This window comes from Salvia splendens, chromosome 20 (genome assembly GCF_004379255.2).
Source record: "Salvia splendens isolate huo1 chromosome 20, SspV2, whole genome shotgun sequence".
Lineage (NCBI taxonomy): Eukaryota > Viridiplantae > Streptophyta > Magnoliopsida > Lamiales > Lamiaceae > Salvia > Salvia splendens.
Genome location: NC_056051.1, coordinates 17,290,341 through 17,314,211, shown reverse-complemented (window position 1 = coordinate 17,314,211; position 23,871 = coordinate 17,290,341). Strand labels below are relative to the sequence as shown.

Here is a 23,871-nt window from a genome sequence, read left to right as displayed (position 1 = left end):
AGATAACTAAATAAAAGATATGGAAGATATGACATTAATGTCTCGTATCAACTCCCCCTCGGTTAAAATCCACCTTGTCCTCAAGGTGGGAACCACGAAGCAACGATGACAGTTGAAAGCAATAACTTTTGCGAGGCTTCTCCTCCTGGATCAAACGCAAACCAATTAGGCGAACGTCTCCCATCATCTCCGTCCAATTTCTGATCATTAGTGAAGACAACCGGTTTTGCTGGCATGTTTAGCCCGAGGCTACAGGTCTCTGTGGCAAACAAGGACTTGATAAATCCTTCATGTGGCAGCTCGTTATCATTATCTGACAGCATATTCATAGCATTCCCGAAAACATTGTTAATGTGCAGTTTCTCATTCTCATCACATAGATCCTTTTCTGCCAATTGCGTAGCAAGAAATTCACAATTTCGTTTGCTAAAACTGACACATATACCAGGATTGAATGCACACAAAGGGATCAATGTGATCATCTTAAATATATCACTATCTGCACCACCTTTACCCACAACTAATGCTTTCGGTCCTTTGGCATTTTCTTTCCATCCGACTTTAACAATACTCTCATACCACACAACATCTTTCTCTCTGTCTTCCACCTCCCTAGTAATAGCTGATCTCGCACCTGTAAGTGCACAGACCATGACTGACGGATACGATACTTCGTGAAGGCAATTCACAACTTCATCCGTCAAACCATTCTCATCACCATTGAGTAGATTTGTTTCCTTTGTGATCGCAGTCGACTTCTCTTCTTTTATAGTTTTCCTCTTTCTCGCAACACCAACTTCTAACAAAGACTCTTCCTTTCCACTAATATTGGGGTTGTACGACGAAGATAACATAGCTGGTGGAGACGGCACATCATCTAACAAATCCCTCTCCTTTATCATTGAGCTTCGGACACCAGCTTGTGGATGTGGATTAGCGGCCAATATTGGAGCTGTCACTGGCGGTGGTTGTAAGGGCCGGTAAGCTCCCGGTGTGGCGGATGGCGACAGCTCTTTGGGTAATGCTGCACTTGGCTGCTTTGGCGGACGATCTGATCGCATCGGTGGTGGAGTGTACGTTTCCCAACAATAGGGCTGTCGAGCATGTGGTGGGTTCCGCCGAGTGTGAGGTTGTTGTTCCTCTCGAAGGACAAAGTGCTGGCAGTCTCGCTGCTGGCCAGTATACCCACCGGGTGAGAATCGTGGCGGCGAGGCTAAATCAGCATGCAGAACGCTGCGGGGCCCGAAAGAGGAACGGGTCCTGTGTTTTGACACGAGGGTGTCCCCATAAGGACCGTACAACAGGTCTAGAACCGACTGTGGCAGTGGTTCCGGCAGCGGATGAGCGCGCATCTCTCCAACATGGCGACCGGAAGTTCGGGAGGGTGGATCCCAGCAAGTCGGGCGACGCTTTGGCAGTCTGGAATCGATGTCCGCATAGCGCTGCTTTTGACGCCTGCAATTTTGTCACACGATGATCGATTTCTTCACATCGTGATTCCAGCCTGAACTCCAATTTGTCAAATCGGGCCATGATCTTCTCCAGTCCGGTGGAAGAAATCTCGCTCGTCCCCGGAAAGTTGCATGGCAGATTGCTGATTTGAACCCTCCGTCCAACTCTGGTGTAATTGCGTGACATGATGACGTTGAATGGTGGCAGTGAAGCACGGTAGTGATCGGTGGTACTTTATTTTTAGTGAAGAAGGTATCTTTTTTTTTTATTATTGATAGAATATGGAGGGTGAGATGCGGTGGTGATGGTGGTGCTGCGGAGGGTGTGCGGAATGATTCCGTCGGGCAGCGCTGTGGCTAGTCGCTGTGCGCGGGTGGATTCCCGCCGGGCCGCGACGTAGCTATGGTTCGATCGGTGTTGTGGAGGGTGAGCTCTCAATGAAAGCACCAGTTGTTAAGGGTAGCCTTCCTTAACGTTTGAATTCCATACAATCAAGAAACTGAAGCCGTGGTCGTCGAGCGCTCAAGAGGTTTGGTCGGCGAAGATGTCCGACAGAGGGAGTGCTGGGCGCGAGAGAGGTTCTCGTCGGCAGCGATAGAGAATTAGAGTTTGTGATTCAAGCCAAGTTGGGAAAAATATTTATTTCATTAATTGGTTGAATGAATAAAATGATAACAACATATCCCTATTTATAATACTAGAATACTAGCTTATGGAACAAGAAAACAATATATGATAAGATACTATGAATCAAAAGATAACTAAATAAAAGATATGGAAGATATGGCATTAATGTCTCGTATCAGATTCACATCAATTGACTCGACTACACATCATTTCACATCAAGCATAGGCATACGCATACCATAAAACATTCACATAAGTATTCACAATTCATCGCATATCAGCGGCTGGGGTCGCGTGGGGTCGGCCGACCCCACCGTCGTCCTCGGAGAACCGCCTAAAAACGTCCCCAATAGCCTCCCGACCCCACTGCGTCCAGACGTCTGCCCCAAGATTTCTCAAAGCAGCGCAGCTTTTCCCCACAAGGCGACGACTCCATTGATATCTAGTTGGATTGGGCCTTTAGAGTATTTAAATGACAACTAATAATCTATACTAATCTAAAGTGCAAGTTTGATGAAAAGTCCTTAATACCCTTTTTGGAGGGAAAATGGAAAGATGAGGTGTCTTCTATTCAAAAATAATTTTTTAAGGCAAAAACAATTGGACAAATAATAGCCCAATAAAATGCTAACTTTTTGAAGAAGTGTTAAAACACATTTAAATAGTGCACTACCATTAAAATTTTTTATAATTAAGTTATTAAATTTATATATTAATTAGCCTTATATTTGAGTTAAATTGGAATTATGCTAGAGAGTTTAGTTTGCCTTCCATTTATTTAGGTTAAAATTGAGATTTAATCATTTATTGCAATACTTTTTAATATAAAGAGTAGTGTAAATTCTCACATTATTCAAAACAAACAAGATGCATAAAATATTATCGTTATTTTAAGTGATAGTAGTAATTTACTTTTTATACGTATATGTGGCGGGAAGTAAAAAATTTATTATTTCCAATATAAAAAATTCATTTAGTCTTTGTAAATGTATATCAAGTTATGCTATGGTCTGAAATTAAAAGAAAGAAATAAACAGTCAACTAAAATGTGATTATTGGATAATACAAATTTTCTAACTTGATTTCTCAAAGAAGTTTTAAATTTATATGATTTAAATTATTCATATATTTAATGTGGATATGTTTAATATTCCATATATTTTTTTCAAATTAATTTTTTATAAATTAAGCTATTAAATTTATATATTAATTTACCTTTTATTTGGATTAATGACTTGCATAGCACTTTCAATAAACATCTTTACTCACACATATTTTTTTTATTTGTATATCTTATTCTAATTAATTCATACTCTTTGATCATTAGTCACACATCTTATTTTTGTCATTAATTTTATTGTTTTTACTTCACTTAGATTATAAATTAAAATTGCATAAATGTTTCATTCACTGGGGAGTAGTAAATTCTTCATTTTGAGTGAGACAAGATAAGTACATTTCTGTTTTTTTAAATCTCCATATTTCTTTCAATTCTTATTTTCTATATATTTATTATATTTTATATTCATTATTTGAAACTCTTATGTCCCGTGCATAGCTTGGGTGTTAATACTAGTTTCTTTATAAATTGGAGTTTCAAATCTACCTTTTGCTTAAACATAATTGTATAGCTAGAGACTAAACTTAAGTACTATTTGGAGGCGCAGAAGGCAGAGGCTTTGCACAAAAATTTGGTATAATCATAGATCATCATTTAATTATGTTTTATCATTTTCTTTTTTGACTTGTATTTTGCAGTAGCTAACACTCCTAAGTTTTTGCCCTAATTTTAATAGATACTATAATAGTTATCTTTTTTAAATCAATTGAAAAATAATTTTTCAGAAGACCTTAGTTCTTATAGTGGTAATGTTGACCAAGAACCAAAACAATTGGAAAATCGTGGAATGGATACTAACAATTCCAAATTGAAATTGATGAAAATGAAATTGATGTCGATACTAGAGTGCTAGCTTAGCATATGACAGAGGTATTTAAATTGTAATATATTTTTTATTAGAAATATATTTAAATATCACTCCCTTAGGAGTCCCATTCCTTGGTGGCACGGTTTTAAGAAATGTTAAGAAAAGTAAGTGGAAAAAAAGTTAGTGAAATATGAGTCTCACTTGTATAGATATTAATTTTAAATGAAATATTAGTAGAATAAGTTAATGGAATGTGAGATCCTATTACCATTTATAGGAAAAGTGAAGTGAGACTCCTACTTGCGGACGAAGGGAGTACTCTGCATTATATTTTAATTGTCAGTCCGACCCCACGATTTTTACTTCCTGGATTCGCCATTGTCGCATATACTCCCTCCGTCCCTAAAGAATATGCACTTTATGGTCGGCACGAGTTTTAATGTAAAATTGGTAAACGAAAAGAGAGGTAGAGAGAAAAGGTAAATAAGTATTGTTAGTGGAGAATGAGTCCCACCTCATTAGAGAGAAAAAAACTTTCTAAAATTAGAAAGTACATATTCTTGTGGGACGGACTAAAAAGGAAAGAGTGCATATTCTTGAGGGACGGAGGAAGTATATAACAACAATAATATCAATGGCATTAATAACATCAAGTGATAATTGTCATTTAAATGACTAGAAACACCTTCACCTTGTATTACCAGTAGCATTGTTGGAAGGTCGGCAGTGGTGAAGACTGTTGGCGACGCAAATTAGGAAGAGGGAGAAGGAAATCGAGAGAAAGAATTGCGTGTGCTAACTACAACAAATTTTAGTAAGAATTTTTTTGAGATTTGATTTGCTTTGTCCCTTGTTTATCTTTTGAGCATTTATCTTACTTATCTTTTGCCTAATCCTATTTTTTTGGTATTACAATAGGGGCTATCTACATCCATTTAGGGCATGTTTGTTACCTAATTCTTCTTTTGGGAATTGAATAAATGGTCAAATTTGTTGTGTTTTGTTTTTTTTTTTTTTAAAGTTAATTGCTTTATAAATGAAAAAAGATTGTGACCATGAAAAAAAAATCCCAACTTTTGTGAATAATTGCAAATTCGACTGACAAAAATTTCCAGTTTTATTATTATTATTATTATTATTATTATTATTATTATTATTATTATTATTATTATTATTATTATTATTATTATTATTATTATTATTATTATTATTATTATTATTATTATTATTATTATTATTATTATTATTATTATAATACTGGACTGATGTCCTGCCCCCTGCCTTTCCTTGCTCCCCTCTCCACTCTTTGCTACGATTACGAATCCTTATGTTGTGTGAATATTGGGTGTCGAAGAAGGACGGGTTGTGGTTGTTTATATACTGTGGTTCCTATTTTGGGCTAAATGGTTTCCTCACTTTTGAGCTTGACAAGGAGGCTTCCCATGCCTTATTTGTGAAAACCTTGGAAGTCCACTTTTTATTTGATCTTGTCTACTGCCATTTCCCTCTTATGGGTTCCTAAATGAGCTCGCATTCTTCAATCTATTTGTCAATCTTCTTCATTTGGAAGATTTGAATATATCCGATCCAGTCATCATCTTACTTCTTCATTGGACTTTGTTCTCATCTCATTTTTGTGATTAATCACTCTTGCCCTCCTTGGAGCTTTGTGGGTGTTCAAATCGAGAAAAGGGAGCAGAAGAAGAATAGACTCTATGCTCAAGTCATCTTTCATATCTATATCCACCTCCCAAAGTATAGCTAAATGTCAAGTCTAATTCCTTGTATTTTATAGAGGATTGGGTGTAACTATTGTTTGTGTGAAAAGATGTTGGAAGTCTATAAGTATGTGAATAGGCTAGGCGTGTAGTACATGTGTAGCACTCTATTTCACTACTTGGCTTTCTACTTTCCGACAGTTGTAGCTCACAATTTCATAATCTTTTGCACTTTAATTTCATAAGGTGTAGAAACCAACATAACTTAAGTCTCTCACTTAATATTAAATCCAACTTTATTAAACAAAATAAATCCAATCGTCTCTCTATCCAAATATTTTTTTATTTTTTATTTTTTGCTCCAAAACATGTGCACGAAAACTCAGGTTGTTAAAAAAATATCCACTACTTCCGGTGCATTTGGTCTCTAACAATAAGTTGGTTGACTTGGTTCTATTATCCTGTGCATTTGGTCTCTAGCAATAAGTTGGCTGACTTGGTCCTAATATCCGGTGCATTTGGTCTCTAACAATATACTCCCTCCCCCCGTCTCATATTATTTGAGGCGTTTCTTTTCGGCACGAGATTTAAGAAAGTTGTATTTAGTGAATTAAATAAAGTAGATGAGAGAATAAAGTAAAAGAAAGAAGATACAGTAAAGTAAATAATGAATAAAATAGGTGAGATTTAATAAAGAAATGACTCAAGTAACTTGAGACTATCTAAAATGGAATACGACTCGTAACTTGGGATCGAGGGAGTAGTAATTATTAAATGGAAACGATCAAATGTGGCAGCACATATTTTTATAGAAGCCAACAAGATAAAAGTAAAACTAATCAAGTTTGGTTTACCGACTACAAGTTACGTGACATCATTTAATTAAATAAACTGGTTTAATTTTTTGTATAATATTCCAGTATACCTATAAATTTGGTCATTCTGAATAATCATATTCTTGCACAAACATCTATGTCTGTCGAGATGAATATCTCGTGGCTTGCTTTTCTAGTTTTTGCAGTTGCTTTGGGTATTATGATCAAATCCAAAGCTTTCATGAAAATCTGGGGCTTGTTTGGTCTCCTTTTTAGCACTGTCATGGGTTTCTTTGCTTCAGGTAATCTCTCTCTATTCATTCACATGAATTAAATTTAAGATTTCCATATAAGTATGTATCTGTCTTTACATGTAGATCCATAAGATTACTGATGAGTCAACTTTGAGTAGTTTTGTTTCAGCGTCAGACTTGCTCTCGTCCTTTGTTGCGTGAAGATGAAGAGGAAGATATAGGGTTGCTGAAGAAGACGAAGGAGATGATGACTGAAAAAGAAGATGAAGACAAGCCTAATAATAATAAATCTGAGTGGAGGAAGAAGAAGAAGAAGATGATGAAGAAGAAGTGGTCTAGAGAAGAAGATGAAGACATGTATGATGATGATATGCGTATGGAATATGATAACATCAGTATATGGCAGGCGATGGAGAATGTCCGTAAAATAAAATGAGGCAACTTCGAATATATACACGAATGTCACATGCTTATTTTGATTTTCAATTATGTTTCTCCTTACCCAAAACACCAAACCTAATTTATTGGCCATGTAATTGATATCTGTATTAGTTTATTGGATCCAATATCATTCATCTACCACATTAATTGACATCCTTCATTTATACAACTTTTGGTAATGGACTACATATTCACTAACTTATTTTACTCATATTTTATTATAAAATTAATATACAGTATAAAAGTAGGACTCACATTTCACAAATTTTTTCCACCTACTTTTCACTACATTTTTTAAAACTCATGCTAAGTCAATCGGTGTTATTTAATGGGGACGGATGGAGTAAATAGAAACCTTGATTTTTCCGATCACATTATGTAAATAGAAACCTTGATTTTTGCCTCCACATTAAAAAATATATTATGAATATCGAAGCAGAGAACTGTCTTCCCTTTATTTGATATTATTCCCTTTATTTGATATTATTATTGTACTCCTTCCGTATCATACAAATAGGCCATTTGGGGTCGGCACGGATTTTAATATACTCCCTCCGTCAATGAAAAATAGAGCACATTTAAAAATGGAAAGTTTTCAACAACTTCTCTCTTACTTTTTTCCCTTCTCTCTTACTAATAATATGAACCTCACATTCCACTAACACTACTTCTCTCTTACTTTTCCCCTTTCTCTCTTACTTTACCAATTTCATATTAAAACTCGTGTCATTCACAATATATCTCCTATTTTTCATGGACGGAGCGAGTATAATAATTGGTAAAATAAGAGAAAAAGAGAAGAAAATAGTTAAAATTGGGTAGTGGATAGTGGGCCCCATATATAATAAATGAAAAAGAAGGAGAAAAGGTTTGCATAAATGGATATGGACTACTCCCTCCGCCCCTGAAGAGTATGCACTATTTCCTTTTTCGTCCGTCCTCAAAGAGTATGAACATTCCAATTTTGGAAATCTCTTCTCTTTAATGAGGTGGGACTCATTCTCCACTAACAATACTTAAAAAACTTTCTCTATCTATCTTTCTCTTACTTTACCAATAATGCATTAAACCAGTGACGAACCCAAAGTTCAAACTCTTTGGGGACAGATGGAGTATTTCTTTGGGACAGATGAAAAATGAAATATGGCTTATTTCTATGGGACGGAGAAAGTAGATACAAGTTCGATGCTTTTGTTCATGTCTGTTAACATCGCTACTACGTGTGGCGGTGGTGGTGTGTGCGGGGCATATGAGGCGTGTGTGGGGCATATGAGGCGTGTGTTTCGAATATTACAAATTCAAAAATTTTAGTTTTATTATAAAATTGAGATGATATTTAATTTAAATATAATATAAGATAATAGTGGTGATGATCGTGAAGGAGTGGTTGCACTGTCAACAACTGTCAAGCCAAGTTCATGTCCTTGACTGCTGTGATTAAGGAAAGTTTCTGGCTAAAGGGTGTGTTGGGAAAGTTGGTATAAAACAAGAGGTTGTTGCTAATGGCTACGATAACAATAGTGCCCTTTGTTTGGCTAAGCACCAAGTATACCACGAGAGAAGAAAGCACATTGATGTGCGTTTTCATTTCATTTGGGAAGAAATAGAGAAATGCATGGTTGAGTTGTGCATGAAGCTTGTAAACTTGTTCAATAGCTGAGTGATCAAGGTGGGGATTTGTGGAATGATAACTCAGTTGGATTGCGAGCTGGTTCGGCAAGGTAGGATTAGTTTTGAACCTTTTAATCTGGGCCGTTAGATCAGAAATAGTCGTTGGCTCAAGATGAGTTTGAATAGTTTTTTTTTTGAGTTCAGTGTTTTCTCTTTTTCTCCCGACCTCCAAAATCTTGTATTCAGCTCGAGTTTGATTTAGTGAACATCAATTTTAGTTTTCGCATCTTTGATCATTGTTTCAATCTTACATAATGAAATGTCAATTTCTTTGAATTTCCCTTGTATTTTCATCCATTCTGTGATTCATTACTTCACACCAGGCAAATGTATTGAATGGAAGTTGGAATCACATTCCATTCCACCATTCTATTACATCATACCAAACATGACTTTAGAGCATCAACGACAGAGTACATAGCAACACTTCTCGTTGGAAGGGAGGTGCGCATTGAGATTGCATGGTGTCACGTGCCGCTTCTAGTGACGCACGCCATACTTCATACAATTTTTATTTATTTATTTGAATATGTAAATATCTCAATTCAATTAAAGTAAAAGGATTTCCTTGATTAAAGTGCCATTTTCTTGAGAGGTTTGGACGTAATAAGTGAATAAAGATTCTGAAAATAAATTACTAGTTTTTTTTTCCCATTTTTCAATTAAGAAAATAAATTATCCATTACTTTTTGTCACCAGATGTATAAGTTGATTGATGTTGTTCCTTTTTTTTAATGAATAAATAAATTTATATTTGAAGACTATGCCAGTTGAATATAAGATTTCACACAAACATTAATCTCTTTATCGCTTTCTCAATTCACATTAGTTGACGTTATTCTAATATCCTACACGTACAAGACATAATTCAGTAATTAGATTATAATTAATAAATGGAAATGATCACATGTATATTAGCAGTCCATAATTTTCTAGAAGTCAACAATTAATTAATTGCATTTAGCGAGTAAAATTTACGTGATGTCACATTCTCGAGGTAGTTAGATTACTCAATTAATAAATGGAAATGATCACATATATCATAAGTTTTGTGACGTCATTTACCTAACCTGTTTAATATTATTTATGACTTTAATATGCCTATAAATTTAGGTCTGTGTTTGATAAGGCTGAAATGCCAAGATATAGATTTATATATGGACTTTTCTATTTGTTAGATAACATATAAATGCTTAACTCAAAGCCCAATATAACTCAAGGGCCTGTCTTGGACTTGGGTTTCTACAGCAGAGGTGTTTCTATTGTTTACCAATTTTTCTCTTTGATTTTTTTTTTCATTCAAATGGTTCAAATGAATTTTTTCTTTGATTCTCTAAGGCAATGATGGTTCGTGATCTAAGCATATTTGATTCCAAAAAAATTGCTCTTCAAATGATTCTAGATTCTCAGGTTGGGGTTGTTTCTTTAGTCAATTTCTCTCGTTTGAAACTTGAAAGAGCTAATTACTTAGAACTACTCATTTTTAAAGATGGGCAATTGTGTCATTTTGTGTGATATCTACTATACAAATTTAGATAATTTCTCGCCTACCAAACAACCATTTAAAATTTTTATCTGCGCATATATTGACATAAAGCCCGCATTACTTAACTTAATTCACATATCTTTATCTCACCTTTCTTATCAAACGAACCCAGTCATTCTGAATCATCATATTCTCTCAAAAACACCTATGGCTATCGAGAGGAATATCTTTTATTGTGCTTTTCTAGTTACTTTGGGTATAATCTCTCTGGTAAAATCAAAAGCTATCATGAAAGTGTCAGGTTTCTTTGCTTTCGTTTTTCCATATGCCCGGGGTTTCTTTGCTTCAGATAAACTCTCTCGAACAAGATTTAAAATTACGATTTGGGTATAAATATCTATAGAGATGTGATTAATTGCTAATTATTTGCTATTATAATTGCTAATTAATAATTATGTCAACAGATTATATTGTAGATGCTAACACGAAGACATTTCTATGTTAACTAAATTTTGTAAGTAAATAAAATTTAGTTGACATGCAAATGCCTTCGTGTTGACGTCTATAATATAAGCTGTTGACATAGTTAGCTGTTAGCAACCTAACCCGATCTAGTAACTATATTTAGATGTAGTCTAGTTCATATGATATATGATGAGTCAACATCGAGTAGTTTTGTTTCAGAGCGAGCCATATTGCCCACTACGTGATCAAGCCATTAACAATTTGGTCAAAATGTCCAGTTCACCTCATGACATCATGCAATATGATAACATCAATATATGGCGGGCGATGCAGAAGGCCGACAAAAGGAAATGAGATCTGTAGATGTCAATGGCTCTTGGAATGAATTCGAATATATCCAAATCGACATCGTGACCTCATTATTAGTTGTGAATTTTGTATATCGGTTCCTTTATTTTCTTTATATATGAAGCACTAATATTTTTTTGCCCCACACTAGTTAAACTAAAAAATGTAAGGAAAGAACTGAAACCACTATAGTATATGGTCATTCCTTTTATCACCGACTGGTTTTAAGTTTATATTTTATGATTTCTATCATATTGTCATATGGTTATTTTTATTTGTCATTTATGTTTCTCTTTACCATGTAGCATTATGATATAAATAAGAAAAAAATGTTGGTAATGTCATGAACTTTCAAAATAGTTTAGTTTATTCGTGAACTTTAAATGTTGTGTGAAAAGTCATGAATTTTATCGGACTGTGTAAATTTTACTTCCGATCCGACCAGATAGATTTCCAACACAAACTTGTCCCACAAGGCGCGTCGGAGGCGTGACTGGGCAACTCCACTAGTTCTGATTGTTTCTCTTCTATCTTTGCAATGAACCCAGACTTATCACAAACATATAAGTAGCATAAATGAAAACATACAAATCGAATTCAGCATACAAATCGCATAAACATACAAATCGAATTCAGCATAAAAGTAGCATTAATTCCCCAATTTGAATTGAACCCTAAATTTGTCATTTGCCAAGTCACGCCTCCGGCGTCCCACGTAGGATAAGTTTGTGTCGGAAATCTATCGGGTCGGGTCGAATGAGAAATGTACACAGTTTGATAACGTTCATGACTTTCCATGCAATATTTAAAGTTTACAGCAAAACTCAAACTATTTTAAAAGTTTATGACTATACAAACAATTTGCTCTATAAATAATTATAGTGTTATTCTACGTCAAAGTAATAAGAGAACTGAAATTCATTTTCTCACTAATTGATTTTAGGTGGAATTCAATAATTTCTATCATAATGCTACATGGTTATTTTAATTCAAATTATGTTTCACCTTACCGAAAATTGTCTCAGTATACAAATGACAGCAAACCTAAATTTATTGGCTACGTAATAGATAGTTGTATTAGTTTATTGGATCAATATTATTCAGATAAAAACAATGTGAATAGTAATGTGTTGTCCGACCAGAAACCGAAAGAATTATGGGGTTTAATAAGCATTTAAATATATATAGAGGAGAAGGCTCTCTAATATATATAGACTTATTGTATTTCGGATGAGTTGAAGATATTCGTTGTATTTGTGTTGGCTGTTTGATATATAGATTACGAAGATGGGTGGGTTAAAAAATAAATCAATTTTTTGTCATAACATAAAATTAAACTTCTTCTCCATAAAAATAGTTTTATTTATGGACAACCTGAATTTTAATGAGAAATTGATAAGTAAAAGAGAGGAAAAAAAAGGTAGGTCAAGTAAAAGAAAGGGAGTGAAAAAGTGGACAGAGTATGAAGCATGAGGGAGGAGAAAAAATATGTAAGTATAAGAAATAAATTTTCTATTTTAGAAATGAGACTATTTTTTGTGGATGAAATGAGTAGATGATTATATGTAGGGGTGGCAAATCGTGCGTGTCGGGTCGTTATCGTGTCGACACGATAACGACACGAACACGATAACAACAAACACGAACACGACCCGTTAAGAAAACCTCAAACACGAACACGAACACGACACGAAACCCTCAGACACGAACACGACACGAACCCATTAACGACACGAACCAATTCGGGTCAACACGACACGATAACAACACGTACACGAGATGACACGATAACGACTCGATAACAACACGACCTGATAACGGTTAAACCTATTAAAAATGAAAATAATAAGAATTAATAATATTAAAATATTATTTGTTAACGGATAACACGAACACGACACGAACACGACACGAACACGTATTGTTAACGGATAACACGAACCCGACACGAACACGACACGAACACGACACGAAATTTTCGTGTCCTTAACGGGTCGACCCGATAAGGACACGAACCCAATAAGCTCTGACCCAAACCCATTATTTTCGTGCCGGTTCGTGTCGTGTTATCGTGTCGTGTCAAAAATTGACAGCCCTAATTATATGTACATACAATGAATATTTTATATATACATAAAGGACTACTCTATCAAATGAATAGTGCGCATATAATGACATGAATTTTAATGTGTAATTAGTAATACTCCCTCCGTCCATGAAATGTTGTCCAATTTTTTCATTTTGGTCCGTCCGTGAAATGTTGTCCACTTTGCTTTTTTCTATTTTTGGTAAATGGTCTCCACTTTCCACTAACTCTTTACACTTACATTTGGAAAGAGTTAGTGGAAAGTGGGGACTATTTACAAAAAAAAATAGAAAAAAACAAAGTGGACAAATATAAATGTGGGACCCTTATTCCACTAACATTTTCACCTCACTTTTCTTTACATTTTTTAAAATTCGTGCCAAGTCAAACTTGGACAATATTTCATGGACGGAGGGAGTAATAAAAAGATAAAGTGATTAGAGTATTATTAGTGGATAAGGGAATTCACCTCAAGACAAAAAAGTTTATTTATTTAGAATAGATATAATTTTAAAATAGTACTATAAAAAACTAGTCTATTTTTAAAGAACCGATAAATATATTGAACATTATAAGTTCAATATCCATAATTATTTGTTAAGCATATTATTGACTGGGGATGCAGAGGAATCCCTGGAGAGACGAGAAGCTGTTGGAATTGGAATCGGAATCGGAATCGGAATCGAAATCGAAATAAAAATGCTGGAGAAGTTGGACATAGTGAGGTTTTTTCGCTTTTAGGTTGTTTTATAAACCTTTATTGCTACATATTTATTGTTGCTTCTGCTGATTTGGAGTCTAACCCGACTAGATCCAAAAATCCGAATTTTGAAAGAAAAATAAAAATATCATAAAATTTCCAAAATATGGAATATATGGGTAATTTTTTAATTAATGTATCTAATGTTAGAAATATTTATGTTGTGACCGATTGCAAAAAGTGTGGTTCAAGCCTTTGTTACATTTGGACCATTGAGCCTTTGAAGTTGTTGCAGTTGGACCATGGAATGCTCAAGCGTGAGGCTAGCATCTGTGGATGCCAATGAACAGTGACGGACGCATGATTTTAATGGTGGGAGTCCAAATCAGTGTTCTTACTACTATTGTATTTTTAGTGCCGACAAATTAGAAAATCAATTACTATAAAAGTTAGAGATATGTGTAAGGTCAATGTTAATAGATGCAACGCCAACCAAAAAAACAACTTTGTCGAAAGAGTTTTAAAAAAATAAAAAATAAAATTATTAAAGAAAAGAAAGACTAAATTAAATTCTAAATCATGGCAATGTAAAATGTAGAACAAAATAATGATATAAATAAGAAAGCATAAAGTATAAAATAGGAAAATCATTGTAAAATGTAAGAATTTTTTTTAATAATTGCGAGAGAATGGAACTCTCGAACGTATATAATAAAAAATATAATTTGTAAGAATCAAACTCAAGTCAACAGTAAAATAAAAAAAATAAGGGAAAATATAGTTATAAAATGAATCAGTAAAAATAGAGTAATGAACTCTTAATCAAAAGATTAACTATGGAAGTTATAACTTTTTGGACTCGAACTCTCACCATCACAGCTACTGAATTACTTGGCCGTATAACATGGATGATATATACTCATCTGAAATAGTTGGGGGTTCCATGGTACCCCATGGCCCTGTGTAGGTCCGCCCGTGCCAATGAGCTCATAGTTGACGAAACACTTGAGATTAATGAAAGTGCTAGTCGATACGAACGGAATAATGAACGTAGGATTAAACATGCCCACGGTTCCGAACCGGAACGTCGATACGAACGGAATAATGAACGTAGGATTAAACATGCCCACGGTTCACGAACCGGCGGTTCCGGTTCGGAACCGCCGGTTCCGGTTCGGTCGTCTTCGGAACCGGAACCGAACCGTGAGGCTATTTCACGGTTCCGGTTCCGGTTCGGAACCGCCGGTTTTCCGGCGGTTTTGGCGGTTCCGGTTTTCGAACCGGCGGAACCGCCGGTTCAATTTTTTTTTTTTTTTTTTTAAAATTTGAAATTTGGCTTTATACAATAAATCGGAACAAGACAATGCATAATTCAAGCACAGATAAGACGAATAAGGAGAAAATGAAATAAATTTTATTGATTTTGAGTTGTAACGGACAACGATACATTACAATTTACAATACATAAGTATACAATACAACAACATACAACAATATAATATAATTTACAAGTGTCGTCGCCTCGTGGGACTCGGAAGGTAAATAAAAAAATCATGAAATGGGGGGGAAAAGGAAAAATTGAAAAGGGCTTGGGATCAACTTAAACTTTCAAAGTTAAACTTTTCAAATTTAAGTTGAGTTGCCTGCGTATCCACAATTTTATTGAGGAATCAAAGCCCACGTAGTTCTCTTACCTTAGGATCAACCATTTTTTCTTGCAAAATGTTGCCCATTTTCTAAGCAAACACATATCAGCACGCCATATACACATTGCTGCATTTCTAATAGGGGCAATTTGATCTTCCAAAGCAATCAATGCATCTCTAGCACATTGATTGCTTTGGAAGATCAAATTGCCCCTATTAGAAATGCAGCAATGTGTATATGACGTGCTGATACGTGTTTGCTTAGAAAATGGGCAACATTTTGCAAGAAAAAATGGTTGATCCTAAGGTAAATTGTACTTGAAGATCATTAAAATATATTCCCCATTTGATAAATATCTTATTAGTGAAAAAGTGGGTATCTTTGAGGCAGATGGTACTGGAACACAAATTTATATATGGAATCTGGATGATACTTCAAGATCATATATAAATTTGTGTTCCAGTACCATTTGCCCCAAAGATATCCACTTTTTCACCAATAAGATACATATCAAATGGGGAATATATTTTAATGATACATTACAATTACAAATAAAAAAAATGAAATTGGGGGGAAAAAAAAAATTGAAAAGGGCTTGAGCTCAACTTAAACTTTCGAAGTTAAACTTTTCAAATTTAAGTTGAGGTGCCTACGTATCCACAATTTTATTGAGGAATCAAAGCCCACGTAGTTCTCTTACCTTGCTTACCTTTTTGGTCGGCTGTGCTCTCCGTTCACCACCCCCCGTCGACTCATTGCTAATGTTGAGTGCTCTCGCTTCTGACCTCGTCATCGCCATCGGAAGAAAATTCTTCACCATCACTCTCTACACGGAAGTCGAAATCCGGCTCTTGTGCTCTCATGTCCGCCTTTGCCCAATCGTCAAGTAACATAGTGGCTTCCATGTTCTTGGCGGAGAGATTGCTCCTTCTGTCGTCTAGGACACAACCGCCGACACTAAAAGCTTGTTCAACGGCGACGGTGGAAGCGGGAACGGCGAATATCTCCTTAGCCATGATGGAAAGTATCAGAAACTCTTTGTCATGTGTTCCCCACCAATTAAGGACGTCAATTTGTTGAGTAGGAGGACCTGCATCTTGAAAAATAGAGCGCGATTCCAAATATATATCTAATTCACTAGTCGCTCTAGTCCTATTGGTTGTAGTACCGTATAGATCTTGCAATTGTGATACTACGTCGGGATCAATCATGATATTGGTAAAATCCCCTCCACCAAAATCAAATGTAGACGGACTAGGAGGAGCACGTACCTGGTGAGCGGTGTTATACCGCATTTCATATTCCGCGTAGAGAGAACGAAGTGCACTATCTAACCTTAGTTTGATTTCATCAACATCCGGAATACTTAGTTCGAAGCATTCTCCTCTTGTCAAGCCCATTTCGCGGAGTTGAGAAAAATCCAAAGCGTGCAAACAACCATAGTACATGTCTAAAATTTTATAAACACCATGCAACTTCCACTTTGGATCCAAGCATTTTGCAATCAAAAACACATTTGGAATACGTGAAAAATATTTTAACCATTTTTCAACCATGTAAAACAAAATAGCCTTCAACTCAATGAATTGAGTATTTTTCACACAAGTTTTAAAACCAATTGCCACATACATGCAATGCTCCAAAACGCGCACAGAAGTAGGATAATAAACTCCGGATAACTCAACAGTGGCATTTTTTAAAGCGCGGAATAATCGAAATAAATCCATGCTGTGGTCCCAACAAGCGGGTATCAAAATCAAATCAGAAGGAACATGAGGACAACTTCTAAAAAAATCACATAAATACTCAATGTGGTTCAAAGTCGACTCCAACATATCATATGTCGAGTTCCAACGAGTTGAAACATCCAAACGAAAGTTGGTGTACCTGCATTGCTTACCATGACAATATCTCTTCCAAGCTCTACCAATAGGAGCTTTGTTATGAATCAACTTCACAGCAGTTCTAATAGGATCAACATACTTTTGCCACAAATCGATCGCATCTTGAACACACAAATTCAAAATATGGGCAATACATCGCACATGAAAATATTTACCATCATTAACAGGAGAACATGCACTGATTAGTTCATCTATGCTAGCAGTGTTAGCGCTAGCATTGTCAAAACCAATAGAAAAAATTTTATTGATCAATTGAAATTCATTCAAAACTTGAATGATCAATTGAGCAATTGCTTGTGCAGTGTGTGGTGCGGGAAATTCCCGAAATGCAATCAAACGTTTGTTTAAAGTCCAACTGTGATCAACGAAATGCACAGTGATGCCCATATACGAATTTTTACAAAAACAATCAGTCCACACATCAGAACAAATAGAAACTTTATGCCCTAAGTTAATAATAAACGTACCTAATTGCGCCTTCTTTTCCATGCATTGTCGAACAACGGCCCGAGTCATTGAAGTTCGACTCAATTTTTTTGCAGCGGCATTATAAACTTGCCGCATACTCGACTCAAAAGCATCGTTATCAAAAGCATTGAATGGAAGATGTTTCGTAACGGCAAATCTAGACATCACATTAAGAGCATTTTTGTGATCATATTTCAAAAGAGTATTGCTACACGTACCTGATGTTTGGGATGAACCCGTCCCACTACCGGTCCCGACTCCATGTTGAAAGTTGAGTTGAGTTTGGGTTGGAGCGATACCAAACTCGACCGGATGCGCTTTCTCCATGTGACGGGTACATGTACCGTATCCTCCACCCCTTCGGAATGTGTATACGTTTTCGCAATAGTTGCAATACACATTATAAGTGTTAGGATCGTTACTATCTTGTACCTTCTTGAAGTGTTTCACCATGATGTTGGAGGTTAAAGACCTGTCAGCTGGTCTAGGAGGTTGAGGAGGACGAGGTTGTCCACGACCACGCCGACTCCTTGGTGGTGGTGGGGGTGGCATTTCTTGAACCTCTTCTACCTCCTCCCCCTCCTCGTCGTCGTCATCATCATCATCGTCTTCATCAACATTCACAGGGGTTGGACTTTGTTGGGAATAGGCACCGCGACCGGGAGCACCACTACCGGTACCAACATAAGCATCGCCTTGGTATTGAGAGCGAGAGAGAGCAATAGCATGTGCCACATCTTGCTCTTCTCGAGCCTACAAAATAATATTTGTATTGTAAATACAAAATAAAATTATGAACAATAATGTAATGTAATTCAAAATTAATTAAATTAGTAGATAATAAATATTAACCTGCCACTCATCCATGTTCATTTGAGAAATTTCATCAATAACGGATCTCCGAGATGGCCTCTTGGCCTTTCCCTTTCCCTTATCAACACGACCTTCTCGGGATGAAGACATATTACTATGTAGAAGTAGAAATGTAGAAATATGGAATAATATTTTTTTGTTTTAGCAATTGAGAAAGGAAGACAACTTATAGATAGAACTACGGGAACAAGTATAAGTGTATAACAATGCGTAATAAGAGTAGCACTTGCGTAATTAAATGGAAGCACAATAGCACAAATGAGAAATTGGAGACAAAGAGAGAGAATTGGGAGATTGAAGAGAGAAACTCTTATTAACACAAGAGTGGGGTGAATGTAAATGAGGATAGAGGGGGGTATTTATAGATAAAAATGGGGGGAAAATGGAAGAATTTCGAATTTGAAATTTGAAAAAAAAAAAAATTCAATTTTCGCAAAAACCGGCGGTTTTTGGCGGAAAACCGCCGGAACCGCCGGTTTTCCGGCCAAAACCGCCGGAACCGCCGGTTTTCCGGCCAAAACCGCCGGTTCCCGGGCCGGAACCGCCGGTTCAGTCAACGAAACCGTCTGCAAAAGCTGCGTCATGTCGCCTCGTTTCTCGCACCGCATCCGGAAGCCCTGAACCGGCGGTTAACCGCCGGTTTTCACGGTTAACCGCCGGTTAACGACCGGTTAACCGCTGGAACCGGCCAGTTTTTCAGCTGAAAAGCTGCCGCCGGTTCCCCCATCAAAATGCCTCGAAATTAGCGCCCGAACCGGCGGTTCGGCCGGTTAACCGCCGGTTCCGAACCGTCCGGAACCGCCGGTTCGGTCACGGTTCCGGTTTGAAATATCTTGAACCGGAACCGGACCGCAACCCGAATTCCGACGGTTTCGGTTCGGGAAAAAGTCCACGGTTCCGGTTCGGAACCGGAACCGGTGGGCATGTTTACGTAGGATAGGAAAGACTTCGAATGATATTATTTGGTTCAACAAATAACGTGATAGTACTATTTAATTACTCCCTCTATTCTTGATTAAAGGTCATCTTTTGATTTGACACGAATTTTAAGAAATTGCTCGACCTTATAAAGAAAATTGATGAAAAGACTAGTGGAATGTGATTCCTATTTTTATATAGTTGAATTAGTTAAGTATGAGGTCCACTTGCTTCGTGGGTTCCATTGCACACAATGAACAATGACACAAAAATATGTACATTGCTCACATACATGTGGATGGTAATTGCTTAGCTGCAATCACTGATGCAGGTTGAAACCATGAAACGAGCTCCATCGCTGAGGAGTCTCAGGAGCCGTCGGATGTGCGACTTTTAGATCTTTTAATCCTAGCCGTAGGATTTGTTGAGTTAGTTAAAATGTTGTTAGGCGCAAGTTTAAAAGGGGATGAGAGGGAAACTTGAGTTTTGAGTGTTCTTTCCCAAAATTCAATCTGAAAAATCTTCCAAGTTTTGAATACAAGCTTCGAGAATTTTTCCATACACTTTGTCATCGTTCTCAATCAAACACATCTCCGATTCAATTCGTTACAAGTGGCGCCGTCTGTGGGAACGGCGGAGGTGCTGTTGTTGCTTGATATCTGTTTTGAAGCTCTGGATCGATTTCAATGGCTTCAAGGTTTGAAGCGGAGAAGTTCACGGGGAAGAACGATTTCGGTCTTTGGAGAATGAAGATTCGAGCGTTGCTGATACAGCAGGGTTTGGCGGACGCGCTGAACAAAGATGATCCAGATGCGGTGCTCGATGAAAAGGCCAAGATTAAGCGGGCGGAAGTACTCGCAAAAGCGCATAGCGTGGTGGTCTTGAGCTTGGGCGACAAGGTGTTGCGTGAGGTGGCTAAAGAAACCACGGCAATCGGAATTCTCGCGAAGTGTGAAGAGCTGTACATGACGAAATCGTTGGCGAATCGGCTTTTCATGAAACAAAGACTCTACTCGTATCGATTCACAGAAGAGAGAGACATCTTGGAGCAGTTGGAGAACTTCAACAAAGCCATTGACGATCTTGAAAATATCGATGTGAAGCTCGGAGAAGAAGATAAAGCTATACTCCTGTTGAATGCTTTGCCTAAGTCCTATGACCAGATGAGAGATGCCATATTGTTTGGAAGAGACGGGACTGTGTCTTTGGTGCAGGTTCAATCGGCGATCAGATCTAAAGAAATCCAGCGATATGGAGAGAAGGGAAGTGAGCCGGCCCCAGAGAGTCTTAATGTAAAGAAATTCAAGGGCAAGAAGCCATTCAAGAAGGAGAGGGATGGCTCCAGAACCAATGTCGTTGATCAGAGGGAAAGGGAAACGCGTTCTTGCCACTGGTGCAAGAAGCCGGGCCATCTAAAGAAAGATTGCTTCGCATGGAAGAGGAAGCAAGCGCAAGAAATTGGCTCCTCCAAATCGAGCTCTGATTGTGTGCAGGAGATGGAGGTTCCATATGCCTTGAATGTTATGGAAAAAGGATGTGGAGAGCCATGGATTCTAGACTCGGGATGTAGCCTGCACATGTGTCCAACTCTTGAATTATTTGAGGAGATTTCAGAGGCGCATGGTTCTGTAGTCCTGGGGAATAATCAAGTCTGCACTATTGAAGGGGTTGGTAAGATTCGTTTTAGACTTGATGATAATTCATCTGCCATTTTAAGTGAGGTAAGATACATACCAGAGGTGAAAAGAAACCTGATCTCTCTGGGAATGTTGGAGAGAAAAGGGTGCTCATTTCATTTATCAGATGGAGTTATGGAGGTGAGAAGAAAAGGGATTGTAGTGATGAAGGGAAGAAGGAACGGCAGCCTCTATTATCTTTGTGGATCAGCAATTGTTGTGAGCGATCAAGTTAATGCTGTCAGAACAGAAACTTATGATGCTTGGCATAAAAGATTGGGGCACCCAGCCATGGGCAGCATCAAGGAACTGATACAGAGGGAAGTGATATCAAGTATTGATGAAAAGCCTGATGGGCATTGTGAGGAATGCCTTATGGGAAAAGCCAAGAAATTACCATATCAGAAAGGTAAACACACATCCAAGCTTCCACTAGATTATGTTCATAGTGATCTGTGGGGGCCTTCCCCTGTGTTGTCTATAGGTGGAGGGAAGTATTATATGACAGTAGTTGATGACTATTCTAAGAAATTTTGGGTGTATATTCTTAAAGAAAAATTTGAGGCTCTTTCAAAATTCAAAGAGTGGTGTGTTGCTGTTGAAAAAGAAAAGGGGTGTGTGGTGAAATGCCTTAGGACTGACAATGGTTTAGAATTTGTGTCGAGGGAGTTCGGGGAGTTCTGTAAATCTAAAGGTATAAGGAGGCATCGTACTGTTCCATTGAATCCACAACAGAATGGTGTGGCAGAGAGGGCAAATAGAACGATTATGGAGAGAGTTAGATGCATGTTGCTGTCTTCTGGATTGGAGAAGAAGTTTTGGGCAGAGGCTGTGGCCACTGCAGTGAAATTAATCAATAAGTGCCCCTCTTCAGCCATTAATGGAGATACACCAGATCTGAGATGGTATGGAAGCTATGGAGATTACTCTCACCTCAAGACATTCGGTTGCAAGGCATTTGCATACTTGAAGCAATCAAAGCTAGATGCAAGGGCTTTAAGGTGCATCATGCTGGGATATGAGGCTGGGGTAAAGGGTTATAGGCTCTGGTGTATAGAGCCGGGTAATCACAAGGTTTTGATAAGTAGAGATGTGACTTTTGTAGAAGCTGAAATGCCATTCAAGCACAAGGAAGAGATTGTGCAGAAGCCTCAACCTGATATCCAGATTGAGGTGGAGGAAGATGTGGATACTAATGATAAAAGCACGGATCAGCAAGAAGATGTTGAAGAATCTGAGGGAGGTGAAATTTAGCCAGAGTTGGATGGATATCAGCTAGCTAGAGACAGAGCTAGAAGAAGGAATGTGAGGCCTCCACCCATATATGCTGATTTTGATATGCTATACTTTGCCTTATGTGTGGCTGAAGAGGTAGAGTTCTCTGAACCAGGCTCATACAAGGAAGCAATGAACTGTAAAGATAGAGATCAGTGGTTAAGAACAATGATTGATGAGATTGATTCTCTAATGAAGAATGGAACCTGGGTCTTGGTGGACAAGGTGGAGGGTAGAAAATTAATCACTTGTAAATGGTTGTTCAAGAAGAAGATTGAGTCTGCGAACAATGAAAATATCAGATTCAAGGCCAGGTTAGTGGCTCGAGGTTTTACTCAAGAGCAAGGGATTGACTACAACGAGGTGTTCTCACCTGTGGTAAAACACACTTCAATTAGGATCCTACTTGATGTAGTGGCAAAGCTTAACTGGGAATTGGAGCAATTGGATGTAAAAACAACATTTCTTCATGGGGATTTGGAGGAGACGATTTATATGTGCCAGCCAGAGGGCTTTGTCAAGCATGGGATGGAAAGTAAAGTGTGTCTACTGAAGAAGAGCCTTTATGGCCTTAAACAGGCCAGTAGGCAATGGCACAAAAAATTTGATGATTTTGTGCTAAGTAATGGTTTTGAAAGATCAAGTTATGATGAGTGTGTTTACATCAAGAAGAAAGGTGGAATTGCTGTGGCTTACTTGCTCTTATACGTTGATGACATGCTTGTAGCAGGTGCATCAAGAACTGAGGTGGAGAAGGTCAAGCATGATCTGAGTTTGGCTTTTGACATGAAGGATTTGGGTGGAGCAAGAAGGATCTTGGGCATGAATATTGTCAGGAATAGGGGAAGGAAGGAAATATGGCTGAATCAAAGTGATTATATATCAAGGGTATTAAAAAGATTCAGAATGGATAACTCTAAAGTGACAGCAACACCTATAGCACAACATTTCAGGTTGACTGTTGAGCAATCACCTAAGTCTGATGAAGAAAGGCTTGAGATGCAAGACATCCCTTATGCAAGTGTGGTTGGGAGTGTGATGTATGCCATGATTGGAACTAGGCCGGATGTGGCACAAGCAATTAGTTGTACCAGCAGATATATGAGTAATCATGGTAGA

The 23,871-nt window shown here is 37.3% G+C and overlaps 1 protein-coding gene across 1 annotated transcript; it reads left to right on the top strand.

Moving 5' to 3' along the window:
• Positions 1-6,698: 6,698 nt before the first annotated feature.
• LOC121782004 lies at positions 6,699-7,404 on the top strand. Its single transcript, XM_042179710.1, has 2 exons — positions 6,699-6,842; positions 6,953-7,404. Exons 1-2 carry the CDS (start codon positions 6,710-6,712, stop codon positions 7,228-7,230), a joined length of 411 nt encoding a protein of 136 aa, XP_042035644.1. The 5' UTR covers positions 6,699-6,709; the 3' UTR covers positions 7,231-7,404.
• The last annotated feature ends 16,467 nt before the right edge of the window (positions 7,405-23,871 follow it).